Source organism: Ananas comosus, linkage group 2 (genome assembly GCF_001540865.1).
Source record: "Ananas comosus cultivar F153 linkage group 2, ASM154086v1, whole genome shotgun sequence".
NCBI classification, from domain to species: domain Eukaryota; kingdom Viridiplantae; phylum Streptophyta; class Magnoliopsida; order Poales; family Bromeliaceae; genus Ananas; species Ananas comosus.
The window spans coordinates 2,323,634-2,349,270 of record NC_033622.1 but is presented as its reverse complement, the minus strand read 5'-3'; the positions used below and the strand labels follow the sequence as shown (position 1 = coordinate 2,349,270).

The 25,637-nt window shown below is 38.1% G+C and overlaps 1 protein-coding gene across 20 annotated transcripts; it reads right to left on the bottom strand.

Annotated features, from left to right (window-relative positions):
• Positions 5,294-25,247, bottom strand: LOC109706918. 20 transcript variants are annotated; one of them, XR_002215364.1, is made up of 9 exons: positions 16,658-18,748; positions 13,760-15,292; positions 13,449-13,525; positions 13,046-13,262; positions 12,656-12,922; positions 11,036-11,745; positions 9,095-9,203; positions 8,669-8,873; positions 6,687-7,611 (listed from the first exon to the last, which is right to left on the bottom strand). XR_002215364.1 is itself a non-coding variant. In XM_020227942.1 (3 exons), the coding sequence occupies exons 1-3, from the start codon at positions 25,018-25,020 to the stop codon at positions 15,034-15,036; spliced, it is 546 nt and encodes a 181-aa protein (XP_020083531.1). In that variant the 5' UTR covers positions 25,021-25,247; the 3' UTR covers positions 14,219-15,033. The 20 variants fall into 20 exon arrangements, 1 of the variants encoding a protein (XP_020083531.1); XR_002215353.1 differs by adding an exon at positions 5,294-6,570 and having other exon boundaries at positions 6,695-7,611; positions 13,046-15,292; positions 16,658-18,750; XR_002215354.1 differs by adding an exon at positions 19,835-20,282 and having other exon boundaries at positions 13,046-15,292; positions 16,658-18,546.

Below are 25,637 nucleotides of genomic sequence, written 5' to 3'. Positions count from 1 at the left end.
AACACTAAATCTTAATAGCTAAGAAGGAAGTAGGAGAAGAAAATGGAGGCTCAGATATGCCATTCAATCACCTCATGAGGGATCTTGTAATCTTATGCACCTTAAAAATACGACAGCATAAGGTTGCCTGCACGATAGCAGACCTTCCAATTTAACTACAGCTACAGGTAGCTACTGTTGGCCTGATGAGCTGCTCAGAAAGGAAAAATTATTGCCTGCACCCGGTGAACCATGTCAGCAAAAAGCCACCGACTGAGATGCCGTGTATCCCACAAATTAACGAAGCAAAAGGCTCTCAAGGAAAGCAAAACGACAACTACCAACAAACCGGATTCAAATCCCACCCAAATTATCAAAACACAACCAAGATCTTAGGATTCAGTTGACCATATTGCCTCCTATATTCAGTATTTTGATCAGTTTTTACAATTCGCCGAGAAGCAAATGACAGGATAAAAGAAGTTCAGGTGCATTCCCAACTGGCAATCATCACAGCCTCCTTTGACAAGTAAATGAAGGAGAAACACTTAACATTGCATGAAACAGTAAGGGCCTGTCTGCTTGAAGCATACAGTCAGCATGTGAAATGTTAAAAGCTGAAAAGAAAGTAGAAGTAAAGTTTCTCAAGACGAGGAAAAAAGCTCCGACCTGCCATTCAATTATATAAAGAGGCATCATGTAGTCTTATGCACCTTAAAGACATATGACAGAACAAGGTTGCCTTCGAAACAGCAGACCTTCCAATTGAGTGCGGCTATAGGTAGCTAAGATAGGAAAATTATTGCCTCATTACTGGTTGGTTAGATGAAATATTGCTAAATTAAACTTCAGTCCTCAAACTATGAGGCTGGTGACACTTTGGTCCTCAAACTATAAAAGCTGCAATTTCTGGCTCGAACTTCTTTGATTCTTGCAATCAAGTCTCACAGGCCTACTTAGTTGAGTGAATGGTGATGTGCCACTAATGTAGCAGTAACGTGGCAATATTGTGGTTGATGACATGGCAAGAGACCCATCAAAAGTTTCAACTAGTTTGTTTCCAACCATTTGACTAGTCGAAGCAAGACATCACAAGGAAGAACGGCTTCCTGCAGAAAAGCAGAGCTCTCCAAGATTACCATTCTATGTACCTACCGCTGAAAACTTAGGTATCTTTGCTGTTTTTCCCTTTTTAATCCCCCACAAATACAAATTGCATGTATATATATAGAGAGAGAGAGTCCGGCTATTATGCTATTCCACCAACCGCCTACTCAACCCTAGGAGCTCAATGACTTGGTGCTTTTAAAAGCATAGGAGCTCAATTTTATACATATAAAACCAAGAATGAAGGCTTGATCAATCCCAAAAAGCAAAATTTTGTGGGTTCTCCCTTCCAGGAAGGGGCGGTGAGATGGTAGACTCATCACCACCGCCACCACCACTACCTATCACAACAACAACAACAACAACAACAACAACAACAATAAGGGATAATATCTAATATACCCTTCAAAACTCCAAAAATATCTAATATATCCCTCGTTGACTAAAATGTCATTACTGATTTCTAAAAATTCCTTCAAATATCCCCTAAACCCTAGGGTTTTCTAATGGCATTTGAGGTTTAGAAGGGTATTTTGGGAATAGAAGGGTAAATTTTAGAATTTTGAATAGTAGTGAGAGGTATATAGGCAATAAGCCCCTAATAACAAATAACAACAAGCAGAAGAAGGCATTAATAAAAGACATTGAGAAGTAGAATAAAACAAAATGATGATAGTTACTTTAGCCAGGATCAAGAAATATGAGAGATATCAAGAAGATGATAATGTAATGCCATCGATGAAGGACGCATCCTCTGATAAAGCCGAAGCCCTATTAAAAATCATAACAATCATAATCACCCTCATCGTCATGATGAATGATCGCCATCGCCGCCGCCACCGCCACCACTGCAGCTCCCGCCACTGCCGAATTTCTAGACTAATGGCTGCAGCTCGGTGGCCTGCAGAAGAGCAGACCATCCAAAGCTACCCCGCCATTACTAGATTCTCAACCTAAATACACTTGTTGAGAAAGGGAAGAGACTGGAGAGCACAGAAATGCTTATTTATTTATTTATTTATTTATTGGGTGGAAGAGAGTCAGGAGGAGGAAGTCTACTATGTAACACCCACACCACATCATCTATGTCCAGCCAATACACATTTCTCCTTCTGAAATGGAGGGTCCCATAGGAAAAAGCAAGCACACCCTGTACATCCGTCATATCGCCTCAGCGGTGCACCCGTCCATCTGTTCCATCTCTCATCGGAGGGCTGAACAACACTTTGCTTCCCCATTAAATTGTTTTAATAAAAGTTTAAAAGGCGTAATCCCCAGAATTATAAGTTCAGGCAATTATTTGCTATAGAGCTGAAGTTCAGAGGGTCTATACATTTTACCCTATTTAAATTAGACTCGTAAAATAGCATGAGAATAAACTTGAAAGAAATGAGAATTGAAATTCACATTTTAGTTATTTGCCTGAAAGTTTGATTACCTATTAAGGGAGAAGGAATGCAATGCTAAACACTAACAACAATGTCACAAAGAAATGCTCAATAATAACAATACGGTGCTGGGCATAAACTCTAGCTTACAGCAGCAAAAACTGGTTGCCAGCATATAAGCAGGCCATCCACAGTTGCTGCCGGGCAGGTCCAATAATGCACTGTTAGAAACTACACTTTCTTGAATGCTAAATATGAAGAGAAAAATATGCCAGACACCCTCAAACTATGGAGTAGTTATCGCCACCAAACTTCAAAAACATATAATAAGCTAAATAAACGTTTTCCCTCATTTCAACTAACCAACTTTTCTTCAAGAGGCGATTTAGCAAACACAAATTCCTTAAATAAGAGCCAACAAAAATGCTGTAAACAATGAAAAGGACATCTTTAGATGCTGTGGCTCAGATTTGCCATTTTTATGAGCATTTGCGAACTACGCATACAGATGCAAAATGGATGCTTGCAGAACAAGCCTTCCAAAGGTTGCCGAACTGTATGGATCAAAGTTCAGTCTAATGTTGAAGGGCTTTGGTGCTTCCATACATGGCAATCATCACAGCCACGACATAGAAACAGGTAACAATGCATCTTTAAACAGCAGCACAGATCATTCCCAACGCACAATGAAAGTGCAAATTTAGAGCCTGTTTCGACACATGACTATCTTGTTCAACATATTTCTTATGTTTACCCAACAAACATGCCGCAATCAGCTACCATAGTCTTCAGATGTGTACAAGCGGACGGTTGACTTTTCACGTTATGAATATGGGGTTATTTTTTTTCCATTCATGTTGTGTATGTGTCCATGAATCGTCCAAGGAATTAATAAGATAATAACACGCTGCGTGTTGGGCCGTGCCGACGCGTGCCGATCACAAAAATGCATGTGTGCCGACACATAATGGCATGAAATATTTATTTTCTTTAGCAACAAAATATTCCAACAATTTATTATGTATTTTTATCAAATCTTTTGAACTTTATTGAGAAATTACTTACTAATTAATAGAATAGAGGGTTTTGAGCTGTGTCATCGATACGGGGGTTATATCATACGACACCATGCTGGCATGATACAGCACAGTGGATACGGCCGATGCGATGGGCACTTAAATCCTTGCTCAAGAGTTGAGAATTTGAGATATGTATCATTGGTGGTTAATTCCTAAATGCTCCAAATAGATGGATCATCACAGGGATGGTGATTGATCCAGTGAGAATGATGCACAGGTAGCTTCCCTATTAGGATAGTTGAGTCTTGAGTCAACAGTGTGGGGGCACTAGAGCAAATATGCAGGTGGTTGTTAAAGAGCAAAGGTACCGAGCGTGACCGACACGAGAAGTCACTTAGATATCTACTCACTCGACAGTGACTTACTCAAATGTTGCAGTAGTGTGACCGGTCCTTTGACTCGTGGTACCTCGACTATTCACAATGAAGTTATTGTAGTTTGATTGTACATATACTTGGTCCCTAGCCATTTGAGTCCTTGCAATGCATATTGGCTGCCGTAGATTCATTGTAGGAATAGCATGTAGTCATGTACACCCATATGGAATCTATCGCCCTTGGTACATAAGGGCATTAGTCCAATGTGATTTACGAAATCAAATTTAGAAGACCTTGGCCAAGCAGAGTAAAAAACGAAAAGGGTTTCCAATTTTAAGAACTCGAGTCAAATAAATTTAACACATGATAGACGATGGGGTTTGACGAGCTATTCCATGACCTCCGTCTAGTCGGGACTCATAATAAAAGGACTATATCACACGTCAACTGCACCAGAGGTTCAATTTTCCATTCTGCTGGATGCCATTACATGCTGCTAGGCATTACTAGGGGTTTCTGGGACCCACGAGAGTTATCTGGATGATCAATAATTCTTATTGGGCTGATTGGAATTGTTTCGACCCACTAAAAGGAGTTTGGCGTTATTGTTGATGATGATCACAGTATATCTCACCACCAAATAGAATAGAACCTAGGTGGATCACACACATAAAAGGTTGTGACCAATCGGATTGCTGGGCTGCGATTTTTGAATCGCTGGAGAACCTAATTGTCGATATGTTGATAATTGGTCTAATTTGTAATTATTACAAATTAGTGATATTAAAATGTAAATGTTGCAAGAGAGGACTTACAACAGTTAGTGAGTTGAGAGAGGATTCATGTGTACAAATGTTGTATTATTAATTTAATTTGATCAAATTAGCATTGAGTTAATGAGTCGAATTAAATTGAAATTTAATTGATCAAACCGATTAGGGATAAGATAAACCTAACCCTAGTACTGTTCTAATCCTTAATGGGTATTATCAGTTATAAAAAGGGATTATATCCCTCTTTAAACATAAGCAAGTTTTTTAGAAAACCTAAGCCGCCGCCCCTTTCCTCTCGAGTTAGTCAAATGATAGAGTAAAATCCATCTTTGAGAATCCGGCTATTCGAACCGATAAACTGGACAGGAACCAAGGTGAAATTTTTGGTTTGGTTTGGTCCCTTTTTTCCGCATCCATGATTTTGTTTTCTTTTTTATTTTCTCAAACTGAGTTAAATCAGTTTTGTTTCAATTTATCTTGAAAACCGAATCAAACCGAACCATGCCCAACCCTACATGCAGCCAAATGCTTGCCATGCACATAGGCACGCACATGCCCAAATGCACGCGCACGCGTGCACACAAAGAGAGCAAGAGAGTACCAGCACTACAAAATTAATTCCGAACCTGGCATCCCAATGTCCACATTGCGGCCATAAGAGGCTGAACTATACTATCCACCATCTGTTTTAAACAGAGGCTCAACTGAACCATAATAGCCTCCCTCTTATTGGTGGAACTTTGGTTGGTGGACAAACTTGTAAGATAATGACAAACAAGTAAGAAAACACAATAGTAAAGTTGAGGGGCCTACTTCAACATGGCCTATAGTCGAAAGGAGTTTAATACTCTTTTTTTTATTTAAGAAATTAACAGGTGAGAGTCCCATAGTTTCCTCTACAGATGAAAAGCAAGAAGAAAGTAAACTGATCATATTTGAAAAGGTTAATTGCACTATTGGTCCCCAACCTTTACCCGATTTTTCATTTTCAGCCCCAATTTTTTTTTTCAGTTGGCAATCAGATCTTCAACCATTAGAGCTAATTACAAATAATGCAATTAACCCTATTCAGAAATCACAAAGCAGATTGAAGACATGAAAAGAGCCTCATTCTGCTTTCCAGATAATGATGAAAGAAAAAACAGAAGACCTCAGGGTAAACTCTTCCATACACAGCGCAAAATTCTTCAAAATTCAATGCCACCACACAAGCAAAAGGCCACAAACCTGTTGTCATGTTTGCTCAATATGTCATGTTTGTTCAATATGTCAGTCTCGCAACTGTGACACAAAAGTATTAGACTGAAGAACAGCTCAACCTCCAGGGTTGCCTCACCATTACTGTACCAAGGGAGTGCATAAGACGAAAACTGTATGAGGAGCAATTCTCAATGGACCAACGTAGTTACAACTCAGGTCACAGACAAAGCTTATTCAGTATTTGGTTTCACATAAAAGAGGCCCAAAAGTAGTTTTCAGAACAAAAGTTCCAAGTTGTATGTTTCTACGTGAAGTACTTCTTGGTGAAAACAGTTCAACCCATTTTAGGGAAAAACCTGTTTTCATCTGCTGTTTTTCTTCTTTTTTTTCTCTCCTACAGGAAATGCAAACTAAAAATTCAGAACACCTCTTTCCATCACTCCCTCCCAATCTCTTCCTTCCCAATTCTTACAACAAAACAAGGATACTCTAGAGAATATTTTCCTTAAACCCCAAAGCTAAGCACCACAAACGTAAATTTTCTTTTCCACGAAAATAATTTTCCCCGAAAAATGTTCTCTTCATAACAGTTTTACGCGCAATCAAAAATCACTCTGGCGAGAGCAAAACAATTAGTTTCATTGTTGACCACAAACATGCCAGGTTCCACTCAACTGGCAGGCAAGCCTCCCTAGCTATCATCACGTACTAATAAGCAGTTTGACAACTACAGCAGCAAATGAAAGAGGAGAAATCAATAGAAAGACTTCAGCCTACAAGGTAAATTGTAGAGAAAATAATCGAAGTGAGAGAGAGTTGCATCCAGAGAGAGGAAGAGAGAGAGAGAATACCACGACTCCAAAAATTATTGCCTGAACTTAGTCCACCATCTGGAGAGCATTATACAGCTTATCAGAAAAAGATAAACTAGGAGAAATTATTACCTGCACAAGGCGCATAGACAGAGGTCCACAAAAAGCCTTCATAATTCATAGAACAATAAAACAGAATTTAGATACTTCTCAAAGTCAGAAGCAGAGGCTCAGGGAACTATTCCATTAGCCTCCCTCCTATCTTCAGTCTTCACCACTCCCACCAAGCAATGAATACAACCCAGTTGCCATTTGTTGTCCACAAACCAATCTCGCAACCACAACATTTAACTGTTACCTTAAAGACAATATACCTCCAAAGTTGCCGCGCCATTGCTAAATCAGGGAGTGGCAAAGCATGAGAGGATTATGAACCATCATTGCCTCTCTTCTTAGAAAGCTTTTCTCTAATTTGACCATGTGTCAGAGATGCCGATTCATCGATAATAAGAGTTTTTTCCCCTCTCTCTATCTCATTCTTTTTGAGGGCATGTGATTCCCACGAATTTTTGGATATTGTGTATTAGTGCCTCATATCTATAATGCCAATCAGAATGCAAAATGGTTGCCGGCCAGAAGCCCCTGCCAAAATAGTCCTGCGGTGCAGGAGATACTTAAATGAAAAGCCTTCCAACTTTACCATTTTTCCCAGCCAAAATATGAAAGATGAGACTTTACACCCCTTTGAATAATAATAATACGAATAGCAACAAGAATAGGAGAGGAGGACGACGACGACGACAACGAAGAAGAAGAAGAAGAAGAAGCACCCCTTCTACAGTTCAACAACATAAGGCAAGAAGAAGAAGAACCACAACAACAACAGCAGCAGCAGCAGCAGCATACGGCACCCCTAGTGTGGTTCAACAACATAGGGCACTTCTTTTGCAGTTAACCTAAAGAGTTTGTTAGATAATCACGACACACTAAAGACATAAGTGAAAACAACCAAAATGCTTCAAATGATTCAGAGGCCATAAAATTATAATGGTAAGTAGAAGAGTAGCAAAAGCAAGTAGTTAAAAAAAAAAAAAAGAAAAGAAAGAAAAGAAAAGAAAAAAAAGGCAGACATTAGGCAAATCAAATTTACTTGGTCCCTTAAAGATCAAAATAAATCGATAAAAATCAATAGGAGAGAGAGAGAGAGAGAGAGAGAGAGAGAGATTAGGCAAGAAAGAAAAGAAAACAAAGGCAGACATTAGGCAAATCAAATTTACTTGGTCCCTTAAAGATCAAAATAAATCGATAAAAATCAATAGGAGAGAGAGAGAGAGAGAGACCACGGAGACATTAGGCAAATCAAATTAACTTGGCCACTCAAGATGAAAACAAACTGTTAAATATCAAGGTGGTGGTGGTTGGGGGCCATGCAATATTTCAGAAAACAACGGTGCAATTTTACTCTTCTCCCATAGGGAGCTGAAGCCCAAATCTGCAACTTTCACACAAATTTAACCTCTGATTGTACTAAGAAAGCTCAGATCAACCTCAAAGCATACTGCATCAAAACCCTCACTCCACCTTATGGCTGCAAACAATGGTTGCCTGTACAAGAGCAGACCCACCAAGATTGCCATGCCGCACATAATAGAATTATGTTGTAAGCTTGCATTCCTTTTCTAGAACCAGCCTCCTGAGCAATCATCACAACCTTTGATCTCTAAGAAAAGGTTTTAGTTGATGGTACAAAGACAGAGAAACGAAGGAAGATATTTGTGGTAGAATGACCACTTCAATAATAATAATAATAATAATAATAATAATAAATTAAAGAAATAAGATAAAATGACGAGAGACCATAAGGTAAACTAGTTTATCACATCAATAGTAGTCCAAACCGAACCAATAAGAAAGAATGTAGCAGCAGCAGCCGCGGCCGCCCCACAGAGAGAGAGAGAGAGAGAGAGAGAGAGAGAGAGAGTGCAGAGGGGGGAAGCAGTTTGCGGGGCTTACATTGTGCTCCAAGTGCAGACAGCCATTACTCCCCTCAAACCTCAAAAGCACCACTGCACCAATTTTGCGACATAGCAATCCAATCACACAAAACAACATGCAACCCTCAAACCTCAAAGCATCATTTCACCAATTTTGCTGCATAGCCCTCTGATCAAGCAAACAACTAATAACCATCAAATTTGTCTTCTCTCAAAATCCTCAACTGAACCAACAGAAACAATAGTCGCAAGTCAGGCATACAGAAACTTTTGATTCCTGATATGCTGAATAAGACATTCATGCATCCCAAAAGATGCATGAACATCATGTTCAGCATGTCCCTCTTATTTACTGAGGCATAAATAAATTGGCTGAGGAATCCCCAGAAATTTTGACTCTGGATATTGAAAGGAATGAGCAACGGAATTTTCAAAGTTATGGTACCCATTGCCAAAGCCGTCCAAGAAGGATCTCACAGTTCCACCCAAGAAAAGGATACAGAAAAGTATACAGCCGCGCTCTTGTGAGGCACCATTTCTTTGAAGATTAGAAGCTTTAAAAAAAAAGAAAATTTGTGAGGAAAAAAAAAACAGAATATTGGTCACTGTAGCAATGTTACTCTCAGTAAAAATAGCAAATTGCTGAAAAACTCCAGCATAAGGCTGCAATAAGTAGGTTGTCTGCAATTGAACAGACCATCCAAGATTACATGCCAGCGCAAATCCAATTTTCCGTAAAAAGCTGGAAATTTTATGAGTATACATAAAGTTTAGATTTTACAGAGGTATATATGTAATAGATATGTCAGCACGGACATCAATATGTAAAAGCCCCTTGCCTAACAATGCTTGTGAGAAATTACTGAACTGTGACCAGCATGCCAACTCAGCAGGATAAGTTCATAGAACCTATGTTAGTTAATTCGCGAATAATGCACGAATTATTCGAGATTTTTTGAAGAAACGAATAAAACAGCCATATCCGTATTTTTCCCAAAAGTTCGGGAAAAAAAACACGTTTTTTTGGTCAAAAATAATTATTCGCGAATAATTCGCGATTTGCGAATAATTCGGCCAAAAAAAACAGTTCGTCGCTCACGGTCGTGGGCTCCCGGATCGCCCAAAAAACAAAAAAAGCCTTCGGTCCGCAACGTTCGCCCCCCTCCCCCAAATAAAAAAAAATGCTCGATCAAAAAGGTTTTGCCCTAACTTCTCACCCCTGCGGCCCTGCCACCGACCCCAGCACCCATCCCTTCCCCTCCCCCTCTTCCCTTCCGGCCGCTTGCCAAACACCATCGGAAGCCCCCGCAGGGCCACATCGAAGATCGGGTTCTTCACTCTTCAGAAATCAGAACCCTCCTCGTCGCCTCTTCCTCTTCCGCTTCCGCTTCCACTCTCCAACGATGGATCAGTAATCGGGTGGTTCTTTACAAGAATTTTTATGCTTTAGTTTCTCTCTCTCTTTCCTTTATTTCATCTTCTCTTAATTGCTGACTGTATGGTTTTGAGTAACAAGACCATGACTACAAAATGTAGCATCATTGTGAACATGCATTTATTAAGATTCATTACTTCTTTTTTATCTTTAATCCCTACAGCATACATGAATATGCCCAGCATACAAGAATAATCAGCAAATAAGGTTTTAAGAATTAAGACCTCAAAAGGTTTGATATGCCCAGCAGGTTGTGAGTAAGGTTTGAAAGTCACAAGCATATGCATTGATTAAAAACCAAGGGAGATCTAGCAAACTTAACAAAGGCTAAAAAACATGGGTGTTAACCGGCAACACTGAATTTCCGATGAATTTGGAGAAATAGCAATATGGAGATACAGATTTGAGTTTGCTATTTGCTTAATTATTTATTTATTTTGGGGCATAATATAGTTTGCTGTTTTTTTTACTTAATTAGCTTAATTTTGTAGCTCTTTATTCTTATATTCTTAAGAATTATGAGTACTTAATACTAATAGCATAAATCTTGAGAGGAAAAAACCTTAATTTAATAGCCGAATTTTTTTATCCCGAATTTTTAATTGGTGAACGTATAATATCTGTATAAATCACGTATCCGAATAATTGGCGAATCCGTTTTTTAGCCGTATTTTTCAACAAATTTAAAAATTACACGTCGAATTTTATCCGAATTATACCCGTACCGAATTTTTGCCGAATCCGAATTAACTAACTATGCATAGAACAAAGTGTAATTAAGCCTTTCGGAAAACATAAGAGTTGAACTGCAGCAGCAAGGCTAGGGAAAGTTCAAGGTATGAACCGCTCAAAGAAGGCAGCAGTAACTCTTCTAAGCACTAAATACCACAGGAAGGACACATACCCTTTTTTTTTATTTGGAGAAAAAAGAAAGAATAAGAAGTCGCATACCTTTTGAGGCCAAGATCTCCCAGTCCACAAACCAGAATTTTCAAAACTGGAGGCTCAGCTGAACCCTTCTGTATCTCCCCTCCGATTTAGCCATCACCTACCTAACAAGGTTGGCTCAGCATTTCTAAATGGAGAAGTGCCGGATGTGAAGAGAAGGGCAAGTCCTTCTCATGATGTACCAGATGAAGAATTATCAAGACGGAGAAAATAAGAACCACCAAGATATGACTGGGAAATGGCCCCCCAACTTTACTTTTTTAGGTAAATTTCAATTTGCCCCCCTTGTTGTTTAGCCAATTTGCACTTTGCCACGCTATGGTTTTATTTTTATTTTACATTAAGGACCTGCTGTTAAATAGAGTAGCAAAGTTCTAAATGTTACAAAGCAGAGTGGTAAAGTGCAAATCATAGGATGAGAAATCAATAGCACTTCAGTTTGTCAGGTAATCGCAGGCAGTGCAATGATTTTGCACATATGAGAGAGAGAGATAGAGAGAGAGCAGATGAGTTCACAATTTTGGCCCCAACAAGAAAAATAAACTGAAGTAAATCTAATTAATCAATCTTGCAATCTTAGACCAGTTGGGAAAAAAAAAAATCCCCCAAATCGAATTAAAAACAACATGTGTGCATACACCAACATAAAAATACCCACCACTCAGAGAAATAATTCTCCTTATGAAGTTGTGACTTGTGAATGAGAAAAAACCCTTCAAAAATTCAGAGACAACAAAGAAGTTCAGAACAAAGAGTGCACCATTGTAAATAAGACACACGCTTGCTCATAGTGCATAACCATGAGGCATATCATGACATAATAAACCAAAGATATAAAAGCTATCAATATTGAAATATATAAGACATGAGAAAATAAGGTAATTCAAATTAATTAGACACCGTCTAATCAATATTGAAATATATAAGACATGAGAAAATAAGCTAATTCAAATTGATTAGACACCGTCTATGTCAACGAGAATTATTTAATATAATTCTGACAAAGGTATAACTAAGACGTGTTATAAACTTGCAAATAATTCAGAGGATGTCTTTACTATGAAGAATCAAAATCAGAGGAACTTTCATTGCACTGTAAAGCAAATGTAGCTCCAAAAAGTTGAAAAGAAAAGAAATACTAGCAAAAAAAAAAAAAAAAAAAAAAAAAAAAAAAAAAAAAAAAAAAAAAAAAAAAAAAAAAAAAAAAAAAAAAAAAAAAAAAAAAAAAAAAAAAAAAAAAAAAAAAAAAAAAAAAAAAAAAAAAAAAAAAAAAAAAAAAAAAAAAAAAAAAAAAAAAAAAAAAAAAAAAAAAAAAAAAAAAAAAAAAAAAAAAAAAAAAAAAAAAAAAAAAAAAAAAAAAAAAAAAAAAAAAAAAAAAAAAAAAAAAAAAAAAAAAAAAAAAAAAAAAAAAAAAAAAAAAAAAAAAAAAAAAAAAAAAAAAAAAAAAAAAAAAAAAAAAAAAAAAAAAAAAAAAAAAAAAAAAAAAAAAAAAAAAAAAAAAAAAAAAAAAAAAAAAAAAAAAAAAAAAAAAAAAAAAAAAAAAAAAAAAAAAAAAAAAAAAAAAAAAAAAAAAAGAATAGAGGAGCTCAGATCAGCCAATCTAATCTGGAATTTGCACCTAACCTGCACAAATAGCTGCAAAATAGTTGCTTGTGGAACAACAAGCCTTCTAAATCTTGCCAAGCTGTGTGGATCCAAAGTCCAGCATGATGTTCGAATCATTTTGGTGCATCCACAGTTGGCCATCATCATGGCCTCCTCACAAAGAAACATATAAAATATGCATTTGCTAAAGAAAAGCAGTCACAGATCCGTCATTTTGAATTGCCCTTCACATGAGTAGGCTCATATGTAGAAGACAAGCTGCTGAAAATAAATTCCAGCACACGGCTGCCCAAAATAAGAGTATGTGTCTATTGTTAGAAATGAGGTGCAGGATTAATATTGCTGCAAAATTATGCAAAGCTTAATTGAGACGCAAGCTAAAGTGCAAGGGATATTTTGTAATTGAACCTTTTAATGATCAGAAAATGAATAAGAGAAAGAACTCATATACAGCTCAAGGCCAATGCTTGACAGCTGACACCAAGCAGCTCTGACATGGCATGCAAAGGCTCAGCTAAATTTCTTCCATCCTCTTATCGTACCGTCGACACCAAGCAATGGCAACAACCAGCTGCCAACATCTGTAAATAACTTGCCATCCAGGGTTACCTTGACATTCCTAAACCTGTGCAGTAGCAATAAGGCGTCAGGTTTAATGCCCTGTGAATATGTACCACTTAGCTACCCTGGTTAACACTAAATCCTAAAGTGAAAGGAAGATTAAAACACAGGGTAGTAAATAGCAACTTTTAAACCATAGGGAGACGAAGTGAAAATGCACTAAACCACAGAGGGGCAAATAGAAGTTTACCCAAAAAAAAAGGATTCAGAATGTTCTATAATGAGCTGGCCAAAGATGATAGAAATATTCATCCCCTGATTGTATATCTTCTTCGTAACCATGAGGCAGTTTAGCAAACAAAGGTTCTTTAGATAAATAAAATAACACTTGCAAAGGCAGTTTCACAGTGAAAAAGAGATTATCAAAAGTAAATACGGCAAGACATCCTATTTCCGTAAAATTAGGAAACCATATAAACCAGAGAAGAATGATAAATAAATGAGCAACAGATCAAATGAAGTGATGAAGAAAATGCCACAAAAAAAAGGAACAAATCATACCAACACTAAAGCACCAGATCCCATAAGAACTCCACAGTTAAGCGTGCTTGAGCTAGAGAATAGTAGGATGGGTGAAGAAAGGAAAATGTTTAAAGGAAAAAAATAATAATAATAATAAAAGGAGACTCACATCTACCATTTTATTAAAGTTTGCACTAAACTACACAACCAACCGCAAAATGTCGCCTGCAGAAGAGCAAGCGTTCCAATGGGTGCAAAGCTACATTCAGTCTGATGCTCAAAGATACAAAAATACAGTATAGTTAAACCAAAATATAACAAAAATATCAAGATCCTTTCATGAATCATGAATGTATTATAAAATATATAGTAACTACAACTAGAAAAAAGTTTGTTAAAGAATACGTGAGGAAATCATTATAGCAAGGATACAAGTGACAGTTACTACGATTTTTCAAGTAAAAAATTTAATCTGGCAATACCAAATACAAAAGAAAATTTCCAACTGTAAACAAGACTATACGAAGATGCTTTAAACAAGAGTATAAATAGTAAAAACAAATGAAGTTTTCAAATGCAATAGAAAATACTAAAGGCACAGGCTCAGATCTGCCATTTCAGCTATACTATAAAGACAGCAACAAAATGGTTTCTTGCCAAACAGCAAGCCATCCAAAAATTGTCAAGCTGTGTTCAGTCTGATGAATGAAGAGCTCTAGTGCATCCACACTTGGCTATCATCACAGCCTTTGCAAATAGAAATACGAATGAGATTACAACAATAAATCTCTGAAAGCAGCTAAAAACAACATCAACAGTCACAAGAATTCAGAGAAAACATTATATCCAATTATTATTCCGAACTGGCTGACCGGGCTATCTTGCTTTCCAGATTCAATTGTGGCCCGTTTGATATTGAGGGCTATCTACCAAACCCAACAAAATAACCGAATCATGAAACTGAACCAAGAAAACCCGAATCCCAAAGCAATCATTTTTCTTTACCAAATTTCAAAACATATCATACTCAAATCTAAATTTACAAATTACAAATTTAATTTTTTATATATGATATTAATATAAAACTGGTTCGGGTTTAAGTTCGGGTTCGGGTTCGGGTTGGGTACAGGCATCCATTAAACCCACCCCCCTCGGATTCGGATTCGGGTTCGAGTTCGGGTTCGGGTAAAATCTCAAGTATCCATACCCATTGACATCCTAGCAAAGGGAGGAGAGGGAACACAGAGTCAAAGCTTAATAAGAAAATCCTTTTGGAAGAAGGGAGCGAAGCGCCTGAACCCTCGAAATTTTGCTTAATTGCCAGTAGTACCCAAAGTCCAAAATTGGGAAAGTTCAATCCAACCCAAAAACGAGCAGAGCATGAGCAAGCTCACAAGCCACAAGATATTTTGACACCCAAACTCCAGAAAACTGCTACAAGAAAAGATTGCCTGCTGAGGGGCAGACCCTCCAAGAAACAGCCGAACAAATAAGCCATAAGAAACATTTCCTTTCACACGTCTTCTTTTCACTGAACCCTCTGTAATCACCTTCTTTTCCACGCATATTGATCTGCAGAAAGTTGGACAGTTGATCAGTAAACACAGCAACAAGTAACTTAGAACCACCATGATCTCTTGGTTCTCTTCTATCTGTCCAACTCTCATAGTTTCCACTCCCAACTCCCAGAAACTCGCCTTGCATATTTATACAAGCCGACCAATCAATCTACCTCAAAAGTATAGATAACAATTTCCCACATTAATAAAGACCACTTCTGATTGAAATAAAGAGACCATCAAGCAAACAACCACCTTCAACCACACAAATCATAATCACATGCATGATGTTCAGAAATAGGTTAGTCTTGGTGAAATTTCAGTTCTTCGGAAAATAATAGAATGAAACAAAGAACATAAACATTCTAAAGAACCACATACTCTTCCAAATCTAAAGAATCATAAGGAATCGATGAGTAAACATTGTAATCAACAAAAGTGCTATGATAAATTCATGAACTGACATAATGAAGATATCAAGAGTTGTTCATGAACCGATTACGGATACATGAATAGAACATAAAACATAACTAACAAGAAAACATGCATGTAAAAGAATAAGTCAGAAAGTCACTATTATAAACTATCTTCGGAGAATTTTCACAAAAGTTGGCCAAAGATAAAAACTACTTCAATTCCCAGAAAGTTTCAAGTAACGGTATTCGGTGTTGAGACAAGGTAATTTAACAAATGCAATAAAAGAAAACAAAGTTTCATATTGGAGAAAGAGAATATTACAGGGAAAAAAAAAAACAAAGTTAAGAATGCTCAAGAACTGCCATTTTATCAGAAACTACATGCTGCAAGGAAGTTGCTTGCCGGACTGCAAGCCTTCCATGGTCCCCAAGCTGTGTTTCAGTCCAATGCTTGAAGAGTTTCGGTTTGTCAGTAATCATCACAGCCTTACATATATCACATATATCACAGCCTTTTCAGGTGCTCTTTGAGGGCTTTCAGTTAGCATTTTTACCATATGGCCCTGACTGTTTAAAGGAAACCTACAGGTCAGAGCTGTACTTTTGTTTCTTCAGAGTTAACTAGAAGTTTGGGAACAATAATGAAAGTTAACCAGAAGTTCAGGGACTAGCAGTGCAATTTACCCAACAATAATCTAAGGGTGAAACCAGTCTGGTTGATCAGACCGATTAACTAATTTCTCTTCCACAAACCAGTTAATCATTTTCAAGGCATTTTCTTTATATTAAGTAGGAATTAAACTCCAATATGCAGCAAACAAATCATCCAATATGCAAAGAAATCAAACAAATCAAATAGAATATGTTGTTTGCATAAACGAATCATTTCATATCAAAAAAGCAAACAACGGCAAAAAAAATCAAAAGATAGATAAGTACATATCATCAATCAGAAAAAGTACCTAATAGAGAGAACAGAAGAGATCAAGAGAGCCGGCACGGGAGAGGCCTCTATGGCAGCGAAGTAGGAGGGATAAGCTCGAGAGGGTTGGTGGAGGAGATGCCAAAGAGGGAGACAAGTCGATGGAGGAGACGGGAGCGAGAAAGGGCAATTTTGAAGCCCTAGACGAAAGGGGTCTAGCCTTTTCCACCCGGAAAACCAATACTGGATGAACCTGAAATCAATTTTTTATATATTTGTGAACCGATTTTTAATTAAGTCTGAATTTGGTTCAGTTCGGTTATTCAATTTTTTCAGTCCACAGGAACACCCTTAGAAGGAACTATTGAGGAAAAATTAAAGTGGTGAGGCTCAGACCTGCCACTTATTAGAGTTTCCGGTAAAGCTAGTAAGCTACCCAAAACAGCTGCAAAATGGTTGCTTGCTGAACACAGCAAACCTTCCAAAGTCTGCCTACCTGTGTTTCAGTATCATGTTTGAAGAGATGAACATAACCACTCGTGGCAATCATCACAGCTTCAGGTCAAGATGCAATAGGATCTATCGATTCTCTCCCACTAAAATGGATCATAGTTGTGACAATTTTCTTCACAAGCGAGATCTTTGGTTCAAACCCAGGATAGCCCATCTGAAGGAGGGGAAAGAATAGACGCATCTAACTCTTTCATGCTCACTCCACTGGGCGCAGGAGGCACAGCTCAGTTGGTAGAGTTCTGACCTTGCAAAGGTACTCACAAAATTCACATATTTGCAGGGATATACATGCGAAAACCCCATCCTCTGATCCTTGTCCCATAGGAAGCAAATGAGTTGTACCCATTTTATATCCATATTTGCATTTGTCACTGGACTTGAAATGCAGATACTGTTATGGTTTAGCCACTAAGTTGTTTCTTTTTTTCCTGAGAGAGAAAACCCAACTGTTTTCATCTCTGAATTTTCCTCATCATCCTACTACTGTCCAACTAACAAGGCTGCCACCCAGTTGCCCTCTGCAGAACAACAGACAGTCAAACAGAACAGACCTTAAAGAATTACTCGCCACGATAGATAAGAGAGAAATGCTTTGAGCACCTCGGCCATTGGGCTGGCCATTGAACTAGGGCTGGCAAACCAACTCCCTGTCTGCGAGCCAACTGGTATTCGGCTCGAAATGAGCTCCAAATAGTGTTCGGCTGGATAATAAACGAGCTTGGCTCGAAATGAGCTCCAAGTAGTTTTCAACTCGATAATAAACGAGCCGAACACGAGCTGGGGGTCAACTCGATGTAGCTTGAATATATATATATATATATATATATATATATTACAAATTTCTACTATTTGGATTTTAGGACAACCCAAATGTAAAGAGAGATATTTTGTGAATTTCAATTATTAGATTAAGATTCTAATTTTTTAATTATCTTCCAACTTTTCACCTAGTATTAGGGCTGACAATCCAACTTACCATTCACGAGCCAGCTTCTTAACAAACAAGCCGAACACGAGCTGGATTATTCCGCTCGATATTTTCACGAGCCAGCTCATGTTCAGCTCATTTACAGCTCACCCGTGTTCAGCCCGTTGACCGAACTACATTGATCAAAGTAGTTCACAAACAGTCTCAGCTCAGTTCAGTTTTTCGGCCAATTAAGCTCGAGATGAATTAAAACAGGCCAACCTGGAACAATAATATATGGCTCGAAATAAACTGGCCCGGTTCAATCAAGCTCGGTTATTTACATAGGAACTAGGAAGAGGAGGCTCAGATCGACCATTCCTGCCGGCAGTGTAATTAGGTTCCATTCAATGGCTGCAAAATGGAAGGCTGCTGATGAGCCAGAATCCCCAATATTGCCATGCCATAGAGATGCCACATTTATGCTTGAATTTACATAATAATAGAACCTTCAAAATGTTAACCACTAGTTATAGGAGAAAGCAGATCTGGGGAAACAGTGTCAAAGTAAAAGCAGCAAAGAGAAAAGCTAACAGGTAGACTGCCTACCGGATGAAGTATGGGAAAACCAATTAAAACACATGCACACATGCACACATGCACAATGCACACACACGCAACACACAAGCATACGCGCGCGCGCACAACACGCACACGAGTCCGCCTACAACACCCGCACCCACAACACACGCACGCCCGCCCACACCCGCAACACATGCATCCGCACCCACATAGAGATGAAAGAGATAAAAAGAGAGAGAGGAGGGGGTGTTCACTTATTGGTCCCAACTCCAAACCAAAGACCAAAAGAACAAAGCAAATAAGCCAATCTCGGTCACACAATCAAACACAGATGAAAGAGATAGAGAAAGGGGGTTATTCACTTTTTGGCCCTGACTCCAAACCAAAGACCAAAAGAACCAAGAAAATAAGTCAATCTCGGCCTGGTAGAGAAAATTTTCTGACATCATTTATCTGGTATTTAATTGATCTCAAAACTGACAAATTTTAACAGTAAATATAAGGTGTATTTGACATCACTTGACCACTAAGTAAATGAAGTCGAAATATCATAAAATTTGGTTCCAAGAATGTTCCAAAAATCACAGATCATGTTTAGTTGTGCCGATCAACAATTCAGATACCCGATCAACAAAAATGAGGTGGAAGTAAAAGGGCTTTTTTTTTTTTGGGTAAACTTCAAATACCACCCATGTGGTTTCGCACTTTCTCACTTTAGAACCACCCTTTTTTTTGGGTAAACTTCAAATACCACCCATGTGGTTTCACACTTTCTCACTTTAGAACCCTGTGGTTTAAAGTGTATCAAGTTAGTGTCCTATGGTTTCATTTTTATCTTTTCGTCAGCTTTTTCATTAACATTTCGTTAAATTATATACAAAAAACTTCAAATACCTCACCTAAGTTCATCGAACATTCACTTTAGTACCCTTTAGTTTTAACTTTGTCACTGATTTAACGAAAAAAATTAGTGGAATCGATAATAAAATGATAAAAATGAAACCACGGGGCACTAAATTGATACACTTTAAACCCAGGGTACTAAAGTGAGAACGTATGAAACCACAGGGGTGGTATTTGAAGTTTCCCCCCCTTTTTTTTTTACGTCTAGAATATCTAAGAGCCTTGGTCATCAAATCCTGTTGGGTTAAGCAGACAGATAGTGGTAAAATGAAGAGAAGCAAAGGAAAATTCTGCTATAAAACAAGAATTCACCTGGTAAACCAATTTATAGGAAAATAAGAAGAGGAAGATCAGATCACTATTCTCGTCCTCTGCATATAAACCACCGCAAGCGGCTACAAATTTGGCAACCAACAGATAAGAAGGCACTCCATCCCGTGCAGGTTGTGTTCAGTTTGATTTTCACTCCAACTAACAGATACTAGGCTAGAATAAATCCGCAAAGCATCAGGTCAAAGGAAAATTTACAGCTGGGACATAGTTCAATAGTGAAAACAGCGAGGAGGAGAAATTAAGTTCCTGGTAGAATGCATGAATATTATGTTCACCATGCATATTTGTCAACTCAAGAGGCACAAGGAAGAAACTTCAACTCCCCATTATAGAAAAATTTCCGAGTTTAGGCAAGGTCTACACATTTTTCCCCCAAAGAGGGAAGAAGAGTGAAGAACAAAAAAAAAAAAAAAAATTAGGGGAACAATCTTACCTCGCCACCTGTATAAAACAGCCAATCAAAATCACGAAGCTAGCAAGAGAAAAGGGGAGGGAGGGGACTGGGGGGGTTGGTTCCCCACCATTCAGGAGAAAACATTGCCTATACCATCCAAAGAAGATCATGCAGTTTCAGCCACAAAGAGAAGCAAGAAGATGGCGATCGATAATGCCGATTTTAGGCAAGAGCCTTGTTCTATTCAAAGAATGATAAAAGAAAGCCCACATACCTCTCAAGACCAAGATTTCCATGGCCATATATTATGAATTGCAAGGAGTGAAGCCTAAGTTAAACCATACCTCCAACTTATACTCAGCACAACTACCTAGCAATGATGCAGCATTGTTACCATGTAGGAACCACATGTCAGTTTCCGAACTACATGTCAGTTTCAGAACATGCAGCACTGTTGCCATTCAGGACCCACATATGTTTCAGTGGAGACAACAGGCTTTCCAGGGTTGCCACACCATGGCTAAATGGGACAGCACTAGATTAGAAGGGCTACCAAGCACCAACCATCATTGCCTCTCTTCTTAGATAACTTGACACCACACAACTTTCCCCAGCATCAGATGGACAACTGCAGAAAAGGACTTCTTACATATTAGTCCCTAGATCTGCTGCAACTTTAATCAAAAAGCAAAGAGGTTGCCTGCAAAGCAGCAAGCCTTCCAAAGGTTGCCCTGTGCAAAAGTTAGCAGAATGTTAGGCAACATTAATAACGGACAAATTAACATTAATAAATCCCTCAAATCAGCAGAGACAATAACTCAAATCAAACCAAGCAAAAGTGAATAAAGTTGAGGGACTCATTTCAAAATGGCCTATAGTTGAAGGAAGGTCTCATCCAATTTGTATCATAAAATTTCTTCCTCTGGAGAACCTTCGCATGCAAAGTGAATAAGATGGACGAATGCAAAGAACATATGCTGAAAAATGTGATGTGAAAGTGGTACACCATAAAATTCTAGATAATTGAACAGGCATAAGCCAAATCTTCGGCCAGAGTAGAGCCACCAAACAGGAGATAAGCATTCACAGTGGAGGCTAAAGTAATCCCCAACATTCACATATGACGCTTGAATGAAACTTTACATTCGCCAGATTGGGCTCTGTAATTGTGGGGAGGCTCCCCATATAATTCGCGCCCTTCAATCTTGCATCTCTTACCACCACTACGCACCTGATAATGGTTACAGACCAGTTGCCTGCCACAGAAGCACAAACCATCTGGAGCTGCCTTCCCATTAGCAAGTACAAGAGTAGCAGAGAGAGAAGAAAATGAAGGTTAGCAATCATTAACGCCATTTCTCTTATTAGAGTGAGCTCCGTTCAAGTATAAAAGACGGGCTTTCCGTGCCGGAGACATTCGATACTCAAATGCTGGGTTATTGGCGAGACAATTTGATTCCCCTAAAAGAATAGGGAAATGTCATGGATTAAAATTCAGGTAAGCTCTATATATTTTTCCCGCAAGGATATATAGACAAAGAGCAATGCTGCTAGTACCCCAAAGTCAATAGTCCTGTGTAGGGCTGTCAACAAGCCGAACTCGAGCGAGCCAAAGCCAGCTCAAGATTGGCTCGAAAGTGTTCAAGGTCGGCTCGTCTTCGACTCGAGCTCATGATGAGCTCGAAAAGTCCAGCTCGTGATCGGCTCGCAATTTATTCGAGCTAGCTCGTTTTCGGCCTGTTGGCTCGATTATTGCTACCTTACTCACAAAAATATTTTGCTCGACGGGGAGGAAGTTGAGCGGGATACGATCTACCTAAATTTCTGTAAGAAAAATCACATCAAACTCTAATTAGAAGCTCAAGAAAGAAAATCCCTTATATTCTACTCAAAAAGATGAAGATCATGGTAGACGAAGAACGAACCTGCTGAAAGTGCTGCCATATTATTCGTTAGATTTTGATCCAATTATTAAAATTCTAAATATAAGTAGGCCTCTTTATAAATAAGTTGGGCTTTGTTTTTCAAATTAGGCTAAACAATTAAAAAGTAATAATCTGTATTATTTATTTATATACAAATATAATTATATATTTATATATACAAATATAATATATATAAAAATTATATTAATATAAAATAAATATATTCGAGCTGTTATCGAGCCGAACACAAGCAAGCTGACCCTAGCTCGTGTTCGGCTCATTTATTAAATGAGCTGGAAAATCCAGCTCGTGTTCAGCTCGTTTACTAAATGAGCGAGTCAATCTCGAGCTCATTTCGAGCCGAACACGAGCTGGCTCACGAACGGCGAGATGGATTGCCAGCCCTATTCATGACTTATTGAATTCATTAAAAGAGCACAATTTTGACAATTTAGAGAATATATCAAAAGTATGTTTGCATGCAGTAAAGAGACTTGGCACCAAGGTTTAAAGTGCCGTGGCACGGGGGCGTGCCGTTACGTCCCTGGCACGGTACGGCACGGGCACGCTTGCTTGCCGACACGTGGCACGCTTGCGTGCCGACAGATACGCACGACCTCCTGCTGGCACGCTTTGGCACGGACTTATTTTAGCTTTTTTGATTCCAGTAAACTCTTATAATATTATTTTGAAAGATTTAAACAAAATAATATGAATATTTATTATGTACATCTTACTATACTCATCAAATAACATGCATGAAAGCTTTTTGTAAGTAAAATACAGCTATACCTGATATAGAATAGAAATTAAAATATAATAATAAAATTCACAGTACAATAATTATTTAAATTTACATCTTTACATAGAGATGACTGCTTAATTTCACATAGATCGTCGCGCTGGATCATATGTCATATTGTTATCTGCGGATACAAGATTTATTTGACAATATTGATACAAGTATGTGGCATTGTGAGAATTCATATATTCCCAATATTACATCTATATTTTTTTATTTTTTTGTTCTTATTAAAATATCTGATCAAAATTTGTTTAGGAAATCGATTTTTGTTTCTTTGATTCATCGAAAGTTTCGCGTGCGACAAATTTTGATAAAATATTTGTGAAGAAAAAATGGATGTCATGGTGGAAGCGGAGGCTCGGGCCACATATGATCAGATAAATAATAAGTTAAATTATAAGTTTTTAATTTAATAAAAGAAAACCAAAAAAAAGCCAAAGGCAAAAAAAAAAAAAAGATTTACAAAAAGCATCACGATGTCAAAAAAATAAGATAAAAGTGAAAAAAATACAATATAGATGGCCTGGGGGTTGTATCCCAGAGAACAAAAAAAAAAAAAGAAGCAAAAAGTCAAAAAAAAAGAAAACCGGCGGCACGCTGGTACTGCCGGCCACGCTGGTGCGTGCCGCTTTGTCTCCGCGCACGCACCAGCGTGCCGCCGCACCGGAGGGGTGCGATACCCCCCTTACCGTCCCCTTCTTGGGGCACGTACGGCACGGGGCGTGCGTACGGCACGCCCCGGCACTTAAAACCTTGCTTGGCACAAGCCCAAAAACAGGTCTCAAACGATCCGTACACCCTATTATTTCGCCTTTTACCGCCACCACACCAAACAATGGCCGACCCAGTTGCCTGCTGCAGAACAACAGACCATCTAGTTGCCATTAGTTGGTGAGATGATAGCAGAGGAAAGCAGGATAATAAGGTTACAAATTATATCATCCTCTTCCTTTTTTTAGGGCCCGTTTTGTTTCACAGAGTGGCTTATGAAAACATGTTATTCAGAGGCATGAATGTAAATAAATATAATTTTAAGAATATGCAATAAAAGCGAAAGACAAACAAAATTATCAAGAGAACTCATGTATAAATTATGAGAACTCTGAAGAAGAGACTTTTTCAAAGAGAAACAGAAGTTCTAAATAAGTAGAATACTTCATAACTAATTGCTAACAATTCATTAAAAGAGAACAATTCTGACGATTTAAGAGAATATATCAAAAGTAAGTTTGCATGCAGTAAAGAGACTTGGCACAAGCCAAACAGTGCCTCAAATGATTCTGTACAACTACTGGATCTTCCGCCTTTTACCGCCACCCCACCACACAATGGCCGACTCAGTTGCCTGCTGCAGAACAACAGACCATCTAGTTGCCATTAGTTGGTGAGATGATAGCAGAGGAAAACAGGATAGTAAGGTTACAAATTATATCATCCTCTTCCTTTTTCTAGGGCCCGTTTTGTTTGACCACAAACATGCCTTCACATGCTAGTATTGGGCAGAGCCATTGATTCTCGATGAAGAAAGATACAGAGCAAAATAACAATGTGATACTCATAGGGATGTCAATGAATACGAATACCCGACATTCTCTCCGAACCCAAACACAAGGAATCGGATTCAACCAACCCAAATGAGCCAACTTTCATTTAGCTGAGAAAATTCCTTAATCCCTAACCCACACAAACCAGCTAAATGAAGAATCCCACTGTTCCGGCCACAGATAATATCCAAGAAGATAGTAATCCAATCGTATTCAAGAGTCAAGAAACCGATTTTGGGATATGTAAAAGATGCTCGTTCTACCACCAAAAGAACATCAAAAATCCCACATTCCTCTCGAGACCGAGATCTTTTAGGCCACATACGATCCTGATCATCACAGATAATAAGCAAGAGCATGGCAAACCGATCGTGTTCAAGATCCTCATTTTATTACTCAAAGAACACCAAAGAAGCCACATACCTCTCGTACACCCCCAATTCCGAGAATCGTAGGCTCAGCCCACATGCCTCTCGTAGCCATGCGGATCTCGCCATTGCTAAACCGAGAGATCTAAGAAGAAGAGATTAGGGTTTTTCCGACCAAAATGAAAGTGCTTTTCGAGGAAGCAGAAGCAGAGGCAGAAGCAGCTTAGGGAGAGGGGAAGAAGCGATTCGAAGAAGGGGTTGCGATCGCAAGCACGCGTCCTTGTGCGTCGCCATCCCCTTCCTCTACGATCGAAGGAGAAATAGCCATGAAAAGGCAAGGGAGATGTGATGAGAAAGGAAAACTAATATATTAATAATCAGTATATAATATATATATATATATATAAATAAATATAAATATAATAAAAATAATAAATAAATTATAGATAATAGCAAACATGTGTCAGAGTCGGTCTCGGCTTTTTTTCTCGTTGTCGCCAAAAAATATCCCATCCCACAATAGTGCGCATTGGACGGCTAAGATACGCTCCGGCTTTTTAGAGAAATTGTGTAGAGAACCCACGAACTTATTAGGGGCGTTTGTATTGACGTATTTGTAGATTCAATGTAAATTAAGTATATTGATATTTGAATTTTTCTGAAGTGTGATTATTTTTTTATTATTTATTTTGACGTAATTTGTACCGTTTGAAAGTTAAATTTAATCATTTCTGTTATTTGTTTTG